General features: G+C 34.2%; 1 protein-coding gene across 1 annotated transcript in view; it reads right to left on the bottom strand.

The window, feature by feature from the left end:
* LOC150093786 (uncharacterized) overlaps positions 1-17,123 on the bottom strand; it is a 374,903-nt gene that overhangs the window by 17,539 nt on the left and 340,241 nt on the right. Inside the window, exon 12 of the mRNA XM_090412515.1 lies at positions 12,492-15,171. Coding sequence (XP_090268641.1) covers positions 12,492-15,171 — 2,680 coding nt within the window. The remainder of the gene's footprint in view (positions 1-12,491; positions 15,172-17,123) is intronic.

Raw genomic sequence — 17,123 nt, 5'->3', positions numbered from 1 at the left:
TCTCTACCTTCCAGTAGCAGTCTTTCTAAGCGACTCGCACCATAACCACTCAAATGCAGTCCATCGCTCCCATACAGTTCACTTCATCCTTGAAACTCATTCCACACATTAACAAACTGTACTTCCATGTCCACACACATTTCAGCCAGCATATCATTCATAATCCTTGCTCTTCACCTCATCTCACCACACTCATACCTAGGCAACACGCTCACTACCCTTCCTGCACTATTCTCTTTTATCCTTCTAAACAGCCTCCTGATATCCATTCTGATGTGTTCTTTGTCCTCTGTCAAATCATTCGTTCCTATTAAAATCATCAACTCCTTTGCTTGCTCCCTCCTCATCACCAATGCCTCAATCACTCTACTCATTTTACCACCTGGAAAATATACCTTATGCATCCTATCATCCAGCACACCTTTAATAATAAAGTCGCCATACAACACCACTCGCTCATCTTTCGTTAACTCTTTCATGATATCAAGATTTGTTTTAATAGTTTTTACCCAAATTTTCTTAATTTCATTCCACATCCATTTCATCTCCTGCCTCATCCAATCCAATTCAACTTCTGAATCTCACGTCACATTCTCTCTATTATTCAAGCTTTCTAATTTTCTAACTCTCGACCCCTCCTCTTCTCACTTTCACTCTCATTCATCCTTCTGTGTTTCTGTACTTTCGGTTCAACATGCATCCAACTTTCGTTATTATTCATGCTTTCGATTTTTTCCACTTTCGATTCCTGCGTTACGCCATTTCCAGTTTCATTTGTTATCTCAATTTCATTCCCTTCCACCACTCTCACCTCACTTTCGTCCTTTTTAACATCCATTATGGTTTTCAGATCACTCGTTTTCTTTTTTTACTGATTTTTTTAACATTTTTTCGCCTCTCTCTCTCACACCATCCTTCTCTTTCAAATGTGCTCATTTTCCCCATGACATTCTTGTTACTAACCCTTTTTGTCATCAATTTCATGTTAGCATTCATCAATTCCTCGTTCAGGTCACCCCTTGCACACACCCTCCTTCCAACTGCCCTAAACATCCACAAATCATTTATGTAATCAAAAGAGTACATATAGCACACCTCACACTTAATGAAACGACTGAAGTCTAAGTTAAAGTCATGGAATGACAAAGCTGCTGTCGTGTGTAATCTGCCGGTTACCACTCTAAAGTCTAATAATAACAACGAATTTGTAATTAAGTTTAAGCAAAGCAAAATCCCCCACACTAATAATAATGGTAGCACACAACTTTTAGAACAGCTCTTACTCAAACAAGCACTCATATAAACTTAATTATTTCAAGAATAACTTATCTGAATCTGGAGCTCTTCTTACACATGTCTGCTAATCTTGACTCAGAGCACCCTCCAACCAAGTATTTGATTCCATTCACCTCTATCTCACACCATACTGCCTCAAAACCACTGGCACTATTTCCCCTCTTGCATCTCTACTTTGTATTGACATTCCTCTTTCTCTATCATCAATAGCACTCCCCTCCCTTTTTACCCCGTCTATCCTCACGAAACACATTATACCCTTCCATCCATCTCTATTGCTGTCAGGATGTCGTCCTCTTCCAACCATGTCTCACTTATTCCGACCTGAAGAAACCTTCCAATATGGAAGGTTTCTTCACTGAGTATCTTCTTGGATCTAGCTTGCACTGATGAGACCTCAATAAAGGTTGAAACTAGTCTTGGTAGTGACCTTTTCCATAGGTAAAAGAAAGTGTGCTGTATTATGTTATACCAAAACAAAGCCTCTTTATATAAAGAGCCTAGTTGTGAAGACACTTTATGTGCAAACTTTACTTGTCTGTGCAGGCCTGGTTGGATGAGCGGTTAGCATATCTACTCTCCAGCCAAAAGGTTATGAGTTTGAATCCCACTGTGAGTATGGATGTTTGTGATTGTCTGAAAATACTAGTGGTGGTGGTGGTAGTGGGCAGTAGATGTTGATGATGTGGTTTGCTGTAGTTGATGGATTTGAGTGGTAGAAATGGAAAGTTGTAGAGTAGGTGCCCTCCCTCGACAAGTCTTTGGACTTCCTGGAGGTGTCAAGTAGTAGTAATAATAATAATTTATTTAGCTATCTGTACTGAACTGATAGTCATGTTAATTAATCCTGATTAAGTGTATGTACTTAGGAAAGTCCTCATTTCAAAGTTCTTCCAAAACAATTCTGTGCAGGAAGAGACAAACAGTATGATGACTCATGAAGAAGTGAGTTAATGCCCACTCCAGCCATAATATTAACTGCAACAATGAAAGACTAGCTTAAAGGTGTAATCTTAGCTATCAGGCTAATTTCAGTTCAGAGTTTTAAATACACAAAGGCTTTATATTTTATTTTTCTAAGTTATATGCTTAGATATTTCTGCAGAAGCTTGTAGTTATAAGATTTCTGAAGAAGAGAGCAAACGTTCTCAGCCAGTTTACGAACAAGAAGAAAACCTCTGAAATAATCACTATAAAATTTGCCCTAAACAGTAAGTAACAAATATTTTAACTGGTAAATGGTCATAGATGTTTTAATTTATTGAATGACAAGTATATTTGTAAATTATTAGGTGAATTATATTTATTTATTTGTAATCAGTAAAAGCCCCAAATCGACAGAAATGTACTACTTCAGAGTGAACGTCTTTTACTGATCTCAAAGTTAAATGCTAGTTCAAATAGTTTAGACAGTTTTATTTCTGCACTATGCCTTTTCTATAGATATTTTTATGGGATCCACTAAACTGAACATCATTTCTTCACATCATTCTTTAATTCAAAGCATATAACAATACAAACACTTGGGGACAAACAGAGCTATTTGTATTTTTGTTTGTACAAACAGTTCAGCTTCAAATTTATAAAGCAACTTCTCATTCTCCTCTTTCATTCCATTTACTATTTATGTTTTCTGGAAAACAGCCTTTCTAATGTTTTTTTTTCCCTCTAAGGACCTCCAGCTGTTCAAGAAACACAAATAGGTTCATTCAGTTAACCATTTGCCAGTACATGCACACACATATACATATATTAAAAATTAATCTCAATATTTTATTTTTTATTTTATTTCAGTTCTTTGGAGTATTACAATCCAATGCTCCTGGTATCAGATGTTAATATCATTAATATATTTAATGATATTAAATATAAACAAATATATTAATATATTTGTTTTAGTCTAACAGTTAAATTATGACAGGATAAATTGTAAATATGTAAATGAAAGTGAATGATTATAGCCACATCCAATATCTAAGGGTAGTAGTAGTAAGGCTATCACAATACTATCAGTTGGGAGGTTGATCATGTAGTTTTGACACTGGTGGCCAGGAAGGTACAAGCTTAATGGAACAAAAGAGATGATGTGAAATGACAGAGCAGAGGACTATGATAAATTAAGTAAACATACTGGTGATATGGTGTGGCTTGATCAATTGAAAGGGAGAGAAATCAGCAGTAGCTGGGAGATGAATCTGAATTCAGTTACTTACGGCAATATCAGATTGTATTCTTAAGTTAGGAGAAAAAAATAAAGTGTGGGTGCAATAGATGGATTATGCAGGAGCTTCTGAGAAAGAGAATGTTATTGAGAAGATAAAAATATCAGGATACCACTCAGCAGCATGAGGAGGATAAGGGCCAGGCTAGGACAGTGATGAGTGTATTAAAGAAGGAGAAATTAGCATACAAAAGGAGACTAGCTAAAGCAGTAAAGCAATCCCCTAGAGAATTATACAGTTATGTTGCTAGTAGAAGAAAGGGTGAATGTGGAAGACTGATTTATGTAGGGAAGCAGAGTTAGGAGTTGTGCTGAAAACAACAGGAAGGAAGAGTGACAGTTCAAGAATGAACTGTAAGTCTTGTTGAAAAAACAAAAGTCTGGCAACAGAAACAATTCTAAAAGATTACAAAGGAAAAATAGCGCCACTATACCTGGTCAACGGTGGCCAACTATATGCTAATATGCATATCAGGTGTAGCGGTGAAGCCAACATGTGACATAATATGGTGTCTGTGACTAGTGTATTAGATAGTGAAGATGCTTATACAGTGATTTATCTGGATTTTGCAAAAGCATTTGATAGAAGTACCACATGATACACTACCATTATAACTGAGCAAGATGGGGATGGGTAATACACAGTTAATAGCTTGATTAGAGAGATGGTTGATTGGCAGAGGCCAGAAAGTTGTGTATGGAGGTGCAGTGTCCTGAAAAAAAGAAATGACGGGGGGGGGGGGGTACCAGAGGGTTCTGTTTTAAGACCACTGTTATTTAATTTATGTATCAATGATATAGCTCAAGGTTTGAGAGGAAATATTCAATTGTTTGCTGATGATGCTACAATTGATAACAGTGAAAATGCCAAAGGAAATTTATCACAGTTGCAAACTAAAGCTGCAGCATATAAAGGAAAACTTCTCACAGAATCAAAGCAGTTTTTTTTTAATACTTATATTTGTTAAAAGTCAATCCCACTCATAAAAGGTTGCGGATCTATAACACATTGGATGGGGCAAGAGTTCTCTACACCATAAGCTCTATTCATAAGCATAAAATGTTGTCAAGCCACTCCAGGCTTCCAGTAATCAAGGATCTCACAACAGGCAATGGACATCATCTGCAAATAAAAGATATTTGAAAAAATCCATGACATAGTTGGCATGGATTTTTTCATGGATTATCCAAAGTGACAAGAAGGATAAAGAACAGAGTGTAGAGTGCAAGGTGTTGACAGTTCATCTTAAGATTTTCTTGTAGTTTAATTCACAACATAAAACAATTATAAGAAAATGAATAATATATTAATTCACTTAGTTGATATGTGGTTTCATACCCAGCATCTTCAGAACATAATGTTTGTCTCAATATGCAAACAACAATAATTAGTTAATGGAATTAGTTTAAAACTGTAACAGACAACATAGAGCACTGAAGTCTTAACTGGTGCCATCTGTTGTATAAAGAAGAGAGGTTTATAGGTATTAATTTGATCTTAAAATGATCATCTCCCAGATTTTTGGTAAACTGATAATAGCTATATTTGTTGAGATTTTGAGAAAGTTTTTATGGCTGCTACTGATTCTCAAAACAGCTTCTCTGACTTTAAATGACTTCTATGCAGCACTTTGAATTTTTTCTCAATCTAATCCTGTGATGGGGAGGGGTGTCCAAAGCACGGTCTACCAGCCCCAACTTGCCAAAACAATGGTGGCAAATGTATTTTTTATGATGAACCCATAGTTGTCCCATCCAGTTGTTTGTATATCTTTCCTTTTCATGTGAAATAACAAGCATGTACTGTAAATTTTAATAATTCAAATTTATCAAATCAAGGATCTCAGTTAATGGTACTTTAGTAAATAGTGAAGTAATATCGAAGATAATCATTGTCTAAACTTTTTTTTTAGGATATGTTTTTTTTTTTTTTTTTAAACACACATTTAAAGTTAACAGAATATTTTTTACAAAGAAGGAGGAGCTTGTGGGGAGGGGGAAGTGATTTAGATGACTGGTGATCAAATTTGTTGGTAGGAATGCTTATACCAACAACTAGGCATGGGGATAAATAAAGGTTTGTGAATGTGTAGTACTCCATATATTTGGTAGTTTTACATGAAAAGGCTTGTGCTTGTTAACAGTTTCTTTGGGTCAAGATGTAACTTTCTTCAGTAATTTAACAACTTAATTCTTTTGTGTATTAGAAGGATCATGATCTATGATTTTGTATGTAGAATTACCATGTAGAATATTATGCATTTTGTTATCATATTCCATTTGGTTAATTATTACAACAGCAGTGTTCCCTTTATCTGCTTTGGTTATACCAATGTTCTTGTTACTGTACAGCTCTTTTGAGGCTGTAATTTCTTTATGTGGAATACAGCTTTGGGAAGTTTGGATTTGGTCAGGATGTTTGCTTCACCCAAACGAATGTTACTGACTATTAAAATGGGTGGGTCGTATATATTTTTAATATTTTACTACTAATAATAATAAGATCCCACATAACTCAGCCATAGCCAGTCCCAAACCCAGCTGAGAAAGGAGGAGGGTTTGGCAAAGGGTTAACCCCGTTTCCAATAAAAACCAAATGATTATGGAAACTAAGAATCCTGAACAAACCATAAGTGATGAAGGGAACAGAATACTCCACAAGACACCAGACAGCAAGTATCTCAGCTGGGAAGTTAAAACAGCAAAAATGAAGTCTCAGAGTCTCAGAAAAATAAACAAAGAATGGATAACACAAAAAACTTGGAATTTAACTGAGGAAAGGAAAAGAATAAAAATACTATAAAACAGTAAAAAGTCCAAAAGACTATTAAATATATAAAGAAAAATATAATTCTGTTGACAAAGTAAAGAAATTAGCCAGAATAGATAAAAGGTTTAGTATAGAAAATCTGGCAATGGACGGGGCAACTTAATACATATATGAAATAACGCAAAAATTGTCTGGAAAGAAAAAGAAATTGGGAACTTGCATAAAGGATAAAAACAGAAAGTTGTAAACAAAGGAACAGGAAGTAAAAGACTTCTGGAAATAGTATTTTAGTGAAACTTTGACTGTAACAGAAAATGATGACAAAGTTAACACAAACAACTAAAACAGTTAGAACAGGAAGAATGACATAAATTAAACATAAGCACTGAAAAATCACCCCAAATGAAATAATAAACGCAATAAAGAAACAAGTCTGGAAAAACATGGAAATGACAACATATACATTGAATTACTAAAAGCAGATAAAGGCATTGCTGTGAATGAGTTAACTAAATTATAAAATCTGATTCTGGAAACTTAGAAAATACCAGATTTGTGGAAAGAAGCAGTGATAATGAAAATACCAAAAAAAAGAAGACGTGACTGCCTGGCTAGTTGGTCGAGTGGTAAGCGTATCTGCTCTCCAGCCAAAAGACTGCGGGTTCAAATCACACCGTGGGCATTGATGTTTGTGATTGTCTGTGGAAATACCAGTGGTGATGGTGGTGGGCGGTAGATGCCATTGAGGTTAGTTGTAGTTGGTGGAGACAGAGAGCTATAGAGCAGGTGCCCTCTATCGATGAGTCTTTGGACTCCATGATTTGGACTCCATGTCACGTAATAATAACAATAACAAAATATGAAAACTGAAGAGGAATTAGCCTTCTATTCTGTGCCAGGAGAGATATTTAGCAGAGTATTAATGGAAAGAATGAAAAATGAAATCGAAGTAATACTGAGAAAAAACAAGCAGACTTCAGAACTGGAGCTGTAACAATACAACAGATTTTCATTTTGAGAAACATTAAAGAACAAACTTTAGAATTGGATGTCCCCTTGTACTTGAATTTTATAGACTTTGCCAAAGCCTTTGATTGCATTAACAGAGAAATCCTCTGGAAAATTCTAAGCATGCATAGCATACCAAATAAGATAATTAATGCTATCAATCAAATGTATGAAAACAGATCCTGAGTTTTGGTGCAGAACTCTGAGACAGAAGCCTTTCCCATTGTAACCGGAGTTTGACAAGGATGCGTACTGTCTGGCCTACTTTTCAACATAGTGATAGATTGGGTTATGACCAAAACCAAAAAAATCAAAGCTGGCTTAAGATGGAAAAATATAACTTGCCTTGAAAACCTAGATAATGCAGATGACAGTGTTCTGATTTCTTCTCGTTTCACTGATTTGCAACAGAAAACAGACAGATTAAGAGAAAATGTATCTTCAGTAGGCTTAAAAATAAATAAAGATAAGACTAGGCAACACAGAAGTGAAAGATGTGACAGACATCTTGGGGCAACAGTCAGCCAAAATGGTGGCACAGATGAAGATATTAAACAGAGAATAACTAAAGCATGCAATGCTTTCAGAAGTTTATAGCCAATATGGAAATCTGCAGCATACAAGATTAAAACAAAATTGAGGATCTTTTTAAGTAATGTTAGATCTGTTTTGCTCTATGGAGCAGAAACTTGGAAAATAAGCAAAATGCAGGAACAAAAGTTAAAGTTTCCAAACCAAATGTCTTAGAAAAATTTTAAAAATTTATTGGCCAAACCAAATATCAAATAAAGAACTATATAAAATAACTAACATAAAAAGTATTCAGGAGGAAATCAAATTGCATAGATGGAGATGGACGGGATATGTACTCAGGATGAACCACAATGACATTCCGTGGGTGGCTGTGACTTGAACCCCTGAAGGAAGGCATAGGAGAGGAAGACCAAAGCTCACATGGCAAAAGATTATTATTATTAACCCAAGATCTCAAGGAGTCAAAGAGTCATCTGGGAGGATGATGGAGAAGGAAAGAAATGAAGCTGGATGGGGGAGCTGGTTAGAAGTAAGAACACTGGCTCTGGACAAAAAGTTGTGGAAAGAAAGGAACTTAGCCTTATGTGCCATTGGGATGAAGAGGATAAATAAATAAGTAAGATCCCACATTCAATGGAAGACATTATTTTAAAAAATTTTGGAACCTGTCTAGTTTAATGGCAAAGTTATGATCTTGACTTCTTCTGTTAAGGTTACCAATTATAAGTTCACAATAATGTGATCCTGATGAAGTTGCAGTCAGCCTGTTGTACAATATTAGAGGATTTTTAATTTCTTCAAGTTATGGTGTTCTTGTTGAGGTTTGGGCTTCACAACTTTCTTTATATATAATCTTTCAAGAAGAAAATAACTTTTGCGTAGGACTTTAGTTTTGTTCCAATGAATTCTATGCCAAGTGGATAAGGAATGGCTAGCAAAATCACTTATCAGACTTTGAAGTAAAATATACTCTCAATGTTATTCTAGAAAAATCTGAGCTGACTGATCCATTTGCTCATAATAACAAAGGCCACATGAACAAGGGAAATTCCAGGAAAAGAGAGAGAGGAGGATATTTGTCTTTCAGAAAGGCTAGGAAAGAATTTAGTTTTTGAACTGGACAAAAAGAAACTTATAGGTCCATTTGGCAAAGAATTCTTTTAATTTTTTCTGACAGTCCTTTAATATATGGAATTGAAATTCTACAAACTTCTTTTCAAGGAGGATTAGGATGAAGGCCATAATTATTAACTATTTTATCAATTATTTAACCATTAAAGATGATCGTAGTTCTAATAAATGACAATTCATTATTTAAAAGAGAATCAGGAGAACATAGCTTATGTGCACGGTGAACTGAAGCTTTATTTACCAATGTGAATTAGTTTCCTGTATATAGATATATATACTGAGAACTGTAGACTGTCATTAGGAATAAAAACATCCAGAAAGAGAAGACAATTCTTATCTTCTGCTTCAAGTGTAAATTTAATTCTTGGGTTTACTGAATTAATTTTCACAAAAAATTCAAGAAGTTCAGAAAAGGAAGAGTTCCATAAAGCAAAAACATCAATAAGATATCTGTATCAAATAAATGGCTTAGGAGAAAAAAAATGTTGAGAATATATTATTGAAAACATTCCATAAAATAATTTGCTTGAGTAAGGGAAATGGAAGATCCCATTTCAGGTCCTTCTGTGGAATTTTATGACATATTTTCCCTTAAACTTCCCTACATTCCATATTGCTAAGTAGATCCTGACAAGCATGACAGCATAAATAGACGATATAAGATGAGTGTTAGTTCTGGAGTGCAAATACCGAGCACAACTGGCAGGAAGGCTCATATTACGAAAATTGTGAGAACATCACAATGGATTATGGCAATGATGATGAGAAGGACCTTAACATACAGAAACAAACAGGTTATGGTTCCCTTGCCTTGATCAGAATATCTTAGAGAAGGTCTAGAGAAGATTCACAAAATCGGTGTTAGGTCTAGGGAATGTGAGATATAAACACAGATTGAGGGAATGCATTGCAGATCTCTGTGAATAGAAGGGTTATGACCGAAATGCACAAATTGGTGAGAGGTTGTTACTAGATTAATGTGGATGAAATTTTTCATAGCGACAAGGGTAACTTTATTGTTTCCCTGGAAACTGTATAAGGAGGGTGTGAGAGTGTGGTAAGTGGAATGCAATGAGTGAAAGTGCAGAAACTGTAAATGTGTTTAAGGCATAGCTTGATGATGTTTTTGCGTGAAACGTGTGAATCTTTACAATGAGTCTTCTGATTCACTGTAAAGATTCGCATGGATCATAGGAGGTCCACATGCAATAAAAAAGATAATCAAACTGTGCCTTGAACCTATTCACAGTTTCTGAACTCACTACACTCTTAGGCAATGAATTCCACTTAATGAGGATATTTTTGATGAAAGAACAGAGAAGGCATAATGGTGAGCTGTTCATGATATAGTGGGAAGTGATTCTCCTTGGTCATTCACACAAGAGGAAAAGATCAATGCAAATCTAGATGGCATCATATGAATGTGTGTGTGCGCGTGCATGAGAGAGAGAATTTCAACAGCCTAGTGAGACACCAAAAAGCTCTACTGCTACCTTAGCAGGATGCAAACCCTCTGCATCTGGTCTCTCTCAGTCTGATTTTAACCCACTGATGGCAATTTGACAGATGTTGCAGACTAAATGTAAATCTGATATCTGATGACTCATTTGAGATCATCATACTGGTCAAGGATTTAGACCTAGAGTGGCCTGCTCCAGCCTCAGAAGTCATCGTTGATTCTCTTAAGAGGATAACCTGGTTTTCTTTTATCTAATGATTTGTAGTTTAAGGCTTGTTTTGGTAATCTTTCTGTTCCATCCATTTATGTTTATATTTTTTAATTTTTTTCTATTACTGATTCCTGGTTTAATTCTTTCAACATTTCTTCTTTGCTTTTGTGATCAAATAGAGTATACTTTATAGTTTTTCTCATAAACTTCATTTCAGCTGTTATTAATCTTTGTCTTTTTGTTTTATTGTCCAGATTTCACTTCCAAACAATAGGACTGGTAGGGCTAATGTATTGCATACTTTTAGTATGGTTTGTTTTTGTACTAGGTTAGGTTTAAATATAGAATTAATTACGCCTGTTATTTTAAAATATTTTGCAATTTTTAGATTTATATCTTTTTCATTTTCATATGTAATCATACATCCTAGGTAGTTAAATGAATTCACCTGTTCTAAAATATTATTATCTATTACTATTTTAGTTCTTACTGAATCTTGTCCTTTAAGGCCATCATTTTTGATTTTTCCGGTGATATATCATTCCATAATCTTTGGCTATCTCATTTAAATTTAAAATATCTTTCTGTAGTTATCTTCAGAATTTGTAATTATTTGGCCATCAGCAAAAAGGAGAGTGTAGGAGAAAGTTTAATACCTTGATGGAAATTTTTATTCCATTTTATTATTATTTCATTTAGATACGTATTAAAAAGAGTTGCTGAAAAGAGACATCCCCGTTGGACTCCTTCGTTTATCTCTCTCGTATATGATAGCTCATGATTTAATCTAATTTGTATTTGATTATTTTCATATATACTTATAACTTTTAGAATATTATTTGGTATTTGTCTTTCTTTTAATATTAAATAAAATGCTTCTTTTAACTTTGTCAAATGCTTTTTCAAAGTCAATAAATGTAATACGTGTTTCTAAATTGTATTCTCTTCTTTTCTCTATTATTAATTTTCTGCAAAAGGCTGGGTCTATACATGATTGTCCTTTTCTAAATCCATTCTGTACTTCTAAGATAAAGTTTTCATTATATTTTATTAGTTTGTTATTTAAAATTCTGCTATATATTTTGTATTTTTGAATTTTTTTTATTAAGGAGTTCTGTGTGGAACAAGGAATGAAGGTCACATTCAGCCATTCAGTTAGAGCAATTGTTTGATTCAGGAAAGTGGAAGCAGCAATCAGAGCATGAAAAAGAGGTGCAGAAAATGCAGAGTCGCTCTACCAAAGTGTCAGAGATAAACTGAGGGAATTAACTTTAACCCATAAACACCAAAATTCCTAAGGAAGACAACCTTGCTCACTGAGTAATCACAATGCAGAAATCAACCCTCCAAGATAAATAATTAAGGAGGCCAGAATGGTCACTGGAATTAAGAGAACAGTAAAGGAAGCATACAACAAAGTGTGTGTGGCAAGGAAATCCCAAAGCAGAGCAGATCACAGAGGGGGATCCTAAATATAGTCATTTCTGGCATGTCACATCAGATCTGACTACTGTCCAGAACATAGTCTAACAGCTGAGGCAGCCAGTAGCTGCTGAGGCATTAACCAAAGCTCCATGAAAAACAACACATCAAACCTTAGTGCAAGCAAGAAACCCGAATCAAGGACAAAAATGTTAGTAAAGTGGATGTGATTTTTTTAAAAATATATTTTTTTATTGATTTTGTTAATTTAGTATTCAATGAACTCAATTGATTATATACTTGGGTGGGTGACAATTATCCAATGTTTACATTAAATGAGAAAACATAAAATTATCACCTTTTTTTCTTTTCTTGAAGATAATGAATATACTCAATATAACATAACACTAATCACTGCTTGTAAGAAAAATGAGTTCACCTTGTTGTCTCTGTTGAAGTTTTTGTTACTTCACCACTGAAGCTTTTAGATGAAGAAAGTTTCCTGGAGGTGGTACTGGTACATGTGGCAAACTGCATATTGGATGAAGTTATTTTGTTTCTTTTCCATAAATAAGCAATTTTTGAGTTAACTTCTTTCTTCTTGGGAAGAGTTGAACTTTCTACAAGTGCTACTTTACTAGATATATCTACATTATTTACTTTTGCTAGGCTGACAGAAGTATCAGAAAGAGAAGCAGGGCGTTCCTTCTTTCTACTTACCTCATGCCTACACATACAAGAACTATTTGATTTTTTAACAGTTTTACAAAGTTCTTTCCTTTGAGAAGATAAATGCATTTTTTTCATAGTACTGTCAACACTCTGAGAGAGCTCACATTTTTTTGAAGTTACCTTCCGTAACATGCCACATGGAGATGTATGAAGATCAGGTTCACTCTTTTGTGATCGAACCATTGATGGTACATTACTTAAGTTAATAGGAGAATTTGAGTCTGATGAAGACCCTATATCACATGTTTTCTTTGTAAATGTTCCTTGTTTAATTAACAGCTTGTTATGCTCTTTTGAAAGAACACTATTTTTATTGTTAGCACCTGCAACGTGAGTAGAATTTTTTACTAAACTTGTATGAAACGAATTCACATTTTTCGGCAATCCTTTTCTCAAAATGCAGTAGGTTCTTCCCTTCATATTTCTTATATGTTGTTTAGTTGCCATTTTTGTACTATAGTGAATTGTCGATCTTGTATCAAGGGATTTCTGATTATGAGATGCTCGAAGTGTCGATGCTCTCGTTGGTCTTACATTTGATGCAGGCATTCCATCACCATTCTTTGTAGGTGATTTGTTTATTTTAGTTTCTGCATCACCTTTGTTTAAAACCAACTCTTTATCACCATTTCCTGTAATTACTTTTGCTAATTTTTTTTGCACTTGAGTTTCTGCAATTCTCCGGATAACTGGCTTCACTATTCTAGCTCTGCCCTGAATTACTTGCTTTTTTGTTAGTGATGACTGCCGGTTATCCTGTAATGTATCAAAACTACTAATCAGATTTTCCATACTGTCATTTTGATCCTCTTTACTTAAAGAACTATGTAGTTGTCCATAAACAGTATCAGTAGAGAGCATGGAACCTTCATCATCATGTGGAAGTTCTTCTTCAACATCAGCATCTGAAGCTAAAGTGTCTGATCCACCTTCTTGACCATCTTCAACAGTTACTTCTGCAATATCTTGATAACCAGATGGTGGTTTTACATTATCTAAATAATCTGAATTATAGCTACTTTTCATGCTACCAGTCATAATATTTGACAGTTCACGAGAATATACTTGCACCATAGCAGTCGCTGCATTAAGTCTCTCAAATAATTCTGTGCTGTTCTGGGCACTTGAGCCATTAGCCTGTGATATGCTTCCCAATATGTCTGAATTAACACTACTTATACTACAACAACTATTTGTCATGGAAACTTCTTGCATTACAGATGGTGGTTTAATGTTGTCTAATACTTCATATGTATCACTATTCCTCATACTACAATTTTCTGCCTCATTATTTGATAGTATCTTTCCGTAATTTGTAGAAATTTCAGATTCTGTATGTTGTATAACTTGGGCTGCTTCTGATTTGTAGTGAGTTGAAACAATTTTTTTATCTTTGTAGTTTTTAACATTTAGATAGTCATCATCACCAAATTTGCTACTCAGTGACATCATATCTGATAATCCACTACTTGTCATACTTAGTGCTGCTACATCACTCATCATGGATGGAGGATTTAAATCAGGTAGGAAACTGCAACTACTCTGAGTAAAATCAGTTATAGAATCTTCCATCTCATTTCCAACTCTTTCTGCTATTTTAGAGGCCTCTGTTTCAATCTTATCAAATTCATTTAACCCTTTAATAAGCATTTTTGGATCAATGTGATCACTTGTATTAGGAATAATAGAATTTTTAGGTTCTGTAAAATAATCACTCCATAATGGTACACACATTTTTTGTTGTATATTGTTATCTATTTGAGTAACTTCTTCAGCTGGTTCTGAAATTTTGCTAGTGAAAACATTTTCAACTTTGTTAATAGAAAGATGATTTTCTTCTTCTTCTTTGATATTTTTTTCAAATGATGTTTCATTATTTAAATAAACTGCATTACTATTATAACTTAATTTAAAATTATCTTTTGGACTTAAATGTGATATATGATTACACGACATATGGGATAATATTTTTTCTTTGACATCTGTGCTGCTATCAATTCCAATTAGATGTCTAATTCCTGGAATCTTTGCAGGCATTTCATATTTGTATAATTCTCTCTGAACATCATTAAATGTTAAAGATTTTCCACTCTCACATTGAAAAAATGCATCAGATAATGGTGGTAAACAGTTTTCATCAAAGGTAATTTGCGACCTTTTTTTCATTTTTGCTATATTTGATATATTATTATCTGCATATAATGCTGGAGATGGCATCTTCTCTTTAAATAAATGCATTTTGTTTTGATCATTAGAACTTTCCAAGAGAGTATTTTCAGAATTAATAATTTCCTGATGATTTGGAACAGTCACTTGATAAATAACATCGATACCATGATCTGATAGTGGTTGTTCCACTTGAAATTTCAGGATTTTATGCGGTTTTCCTGAAACATCAAAAAAAGTTAATGAAATAAAGAGACCAGGTAAGGATGTTCACATGTTAGAAAGAGAACTAAACTAATGTTTAAACTAAAATAAATGAACTAAATGATGTTTATATATATAAATATTTAATTAATTTCGATAGAAAATTTGCAATTTATAAATCACATCCAATGAGAAATAATCAGTATAGAATAAAAACAAATATAATTTTATTATTTATGAATTACTCACAATAATTTATATTTGAATCTGGACTATATTATTATTACTGCTAATAACAAACCTCCAAAAGCACCAGCAGTCTAATCACAAGTTGTCTTATTTATCTTATTTAACCAGCAATATATCATATTCAATCTTAATTTAATTCACACTCCAGAACATACTTATCAAACATGTAAATAAAATCTACTCCTTACTGACGTCTTTAGCATCCTAATACAACTTCCAGGTATGGCCCTCTTGTGCTCCACTCTATGTTTAATTCTTCCAAATTACTTCTGTAAGATACCTTCACCAACTTGAACATCACAATCATATCACCTCTTTTCTGCCTTCCCACCAAACTTTGCAATTTATATTTCCTTAACCTCTCCATATTACCTAACTTCTCAGAGTTTTTCTATGCTGATAGAAACCAAGTGACTAAACAACTGTGCACATAAATAGCATCCAGCAAGTATCGGTTCTTTCACTTATCAAAATACCCTCCTCTCCATGCAACAGCATACTGTATATGCTGATATATGGGGAGGTGGGAGTGAGAGAACAAGCAAATGATATGATTGTATTGAATATTAGTTTTAGAGAATGAAAGACATTTGGCAGGCATTCCATTACCATTCTTTGTAGATGATTTGTTTATTTTAGTTTCTGCATCACCTTTGTTTAAAACCAACTCTTTATCATCATTTCCTGTAATTACTTTTGCTAATTTTTTTTGCCCTTGAGTTTCTGCAATTCTCCGGAGGGAAAAAAGTTACTAATCAAGGTAAAAATTATGAGCAAAAGAGTCAAGATCGTGACTCTTTTGCCAGAGTATGACAGAAATGAGGGTTCAGTCCTTGGGCCATTTATTGTTCAATCTATACATTAATGACATCAGGCAGGGTCTAACATCAGATGTGCAATTGTTTGCTGATGATGCAAAGAAGATAAGAGCAGGGCAATCAGGAATGCTACTGATATTCAGCACTTAGAAAATTATTTGAATAGGCCTGGAAATTTGGGAAAACAAAAATGGCTATCAGTTTAATGTTAGTAAGTGTAAAGTTATGCACTTTGGTATGACAAGATTTCCAGCAGCATATTATATTAGTAAGGTTATGCTACAAGAAACAGAGGAGGCAAGAGATCTTGGTGTATCGATGGAGAGGAATTTGAAGTTCAAAAGTCACATAGCAAAAGTTGCAAATACAATTCAGAGGACAATTGCGATGTTGAAACAAAGCTTGACATCTAAGGATAAGGAAGTCATTTTGCCTTTATAAGACCACACCTGGACTATTGTGCTCAGATTTGGTCTCCGGGATTCCAAGGGGATAAAGAAGCTGTGGAAAAGGTGCAAAGAAGAGCTACAAAGATTATATCAGGATTATGGGATTTAGATTATGAGGACAGATTACAAGTATGTGGATTACAGACTCTGTTAACAGGAGAAAGATATAATAGAGGTCTACAAACTTTTGAATGGGTGTTATAAGATATTTTGAATTTAAGGACTGAATCATTTGCAATTGCAGCTCTCTACCTTAGCTCACTTCTGTCATATAGTGTGGCAAAAGACTCAAAATCTTGACTCTTTTGCTCTTATTTTTAACCTCACAACAACTTCTTTTATAAATTAAAGATGCCAAGAAATTATATTCTTGGCTTAATCCTTTATCTAAGTGTAAGCAAGCAATGTTTGCACATAAAGTATCTTCACGACTCAGCTACTTGCATATAGAGG

The sequence above is a fragment of the Typopeltis vanoorti genome, chromosome 23 (genome assembly GCF_054136105.1).
Source record: "Typopeltis vanoorti isolate ZY-2024b chromosome 23, IOZ_Tvanoo_1.0, whole genome shotgun sequence".
NCBI lineage: Eukaryota > Metazoa > Arthropoda > Arachnida > Uropygi > Thelyphonidae > Typopeltis > Typopeltis vanoorti.
Note: the sequence above shows the minus strand (reverse complement) of the source record. Positions and strands in the feature narration are given on the sequence as shown.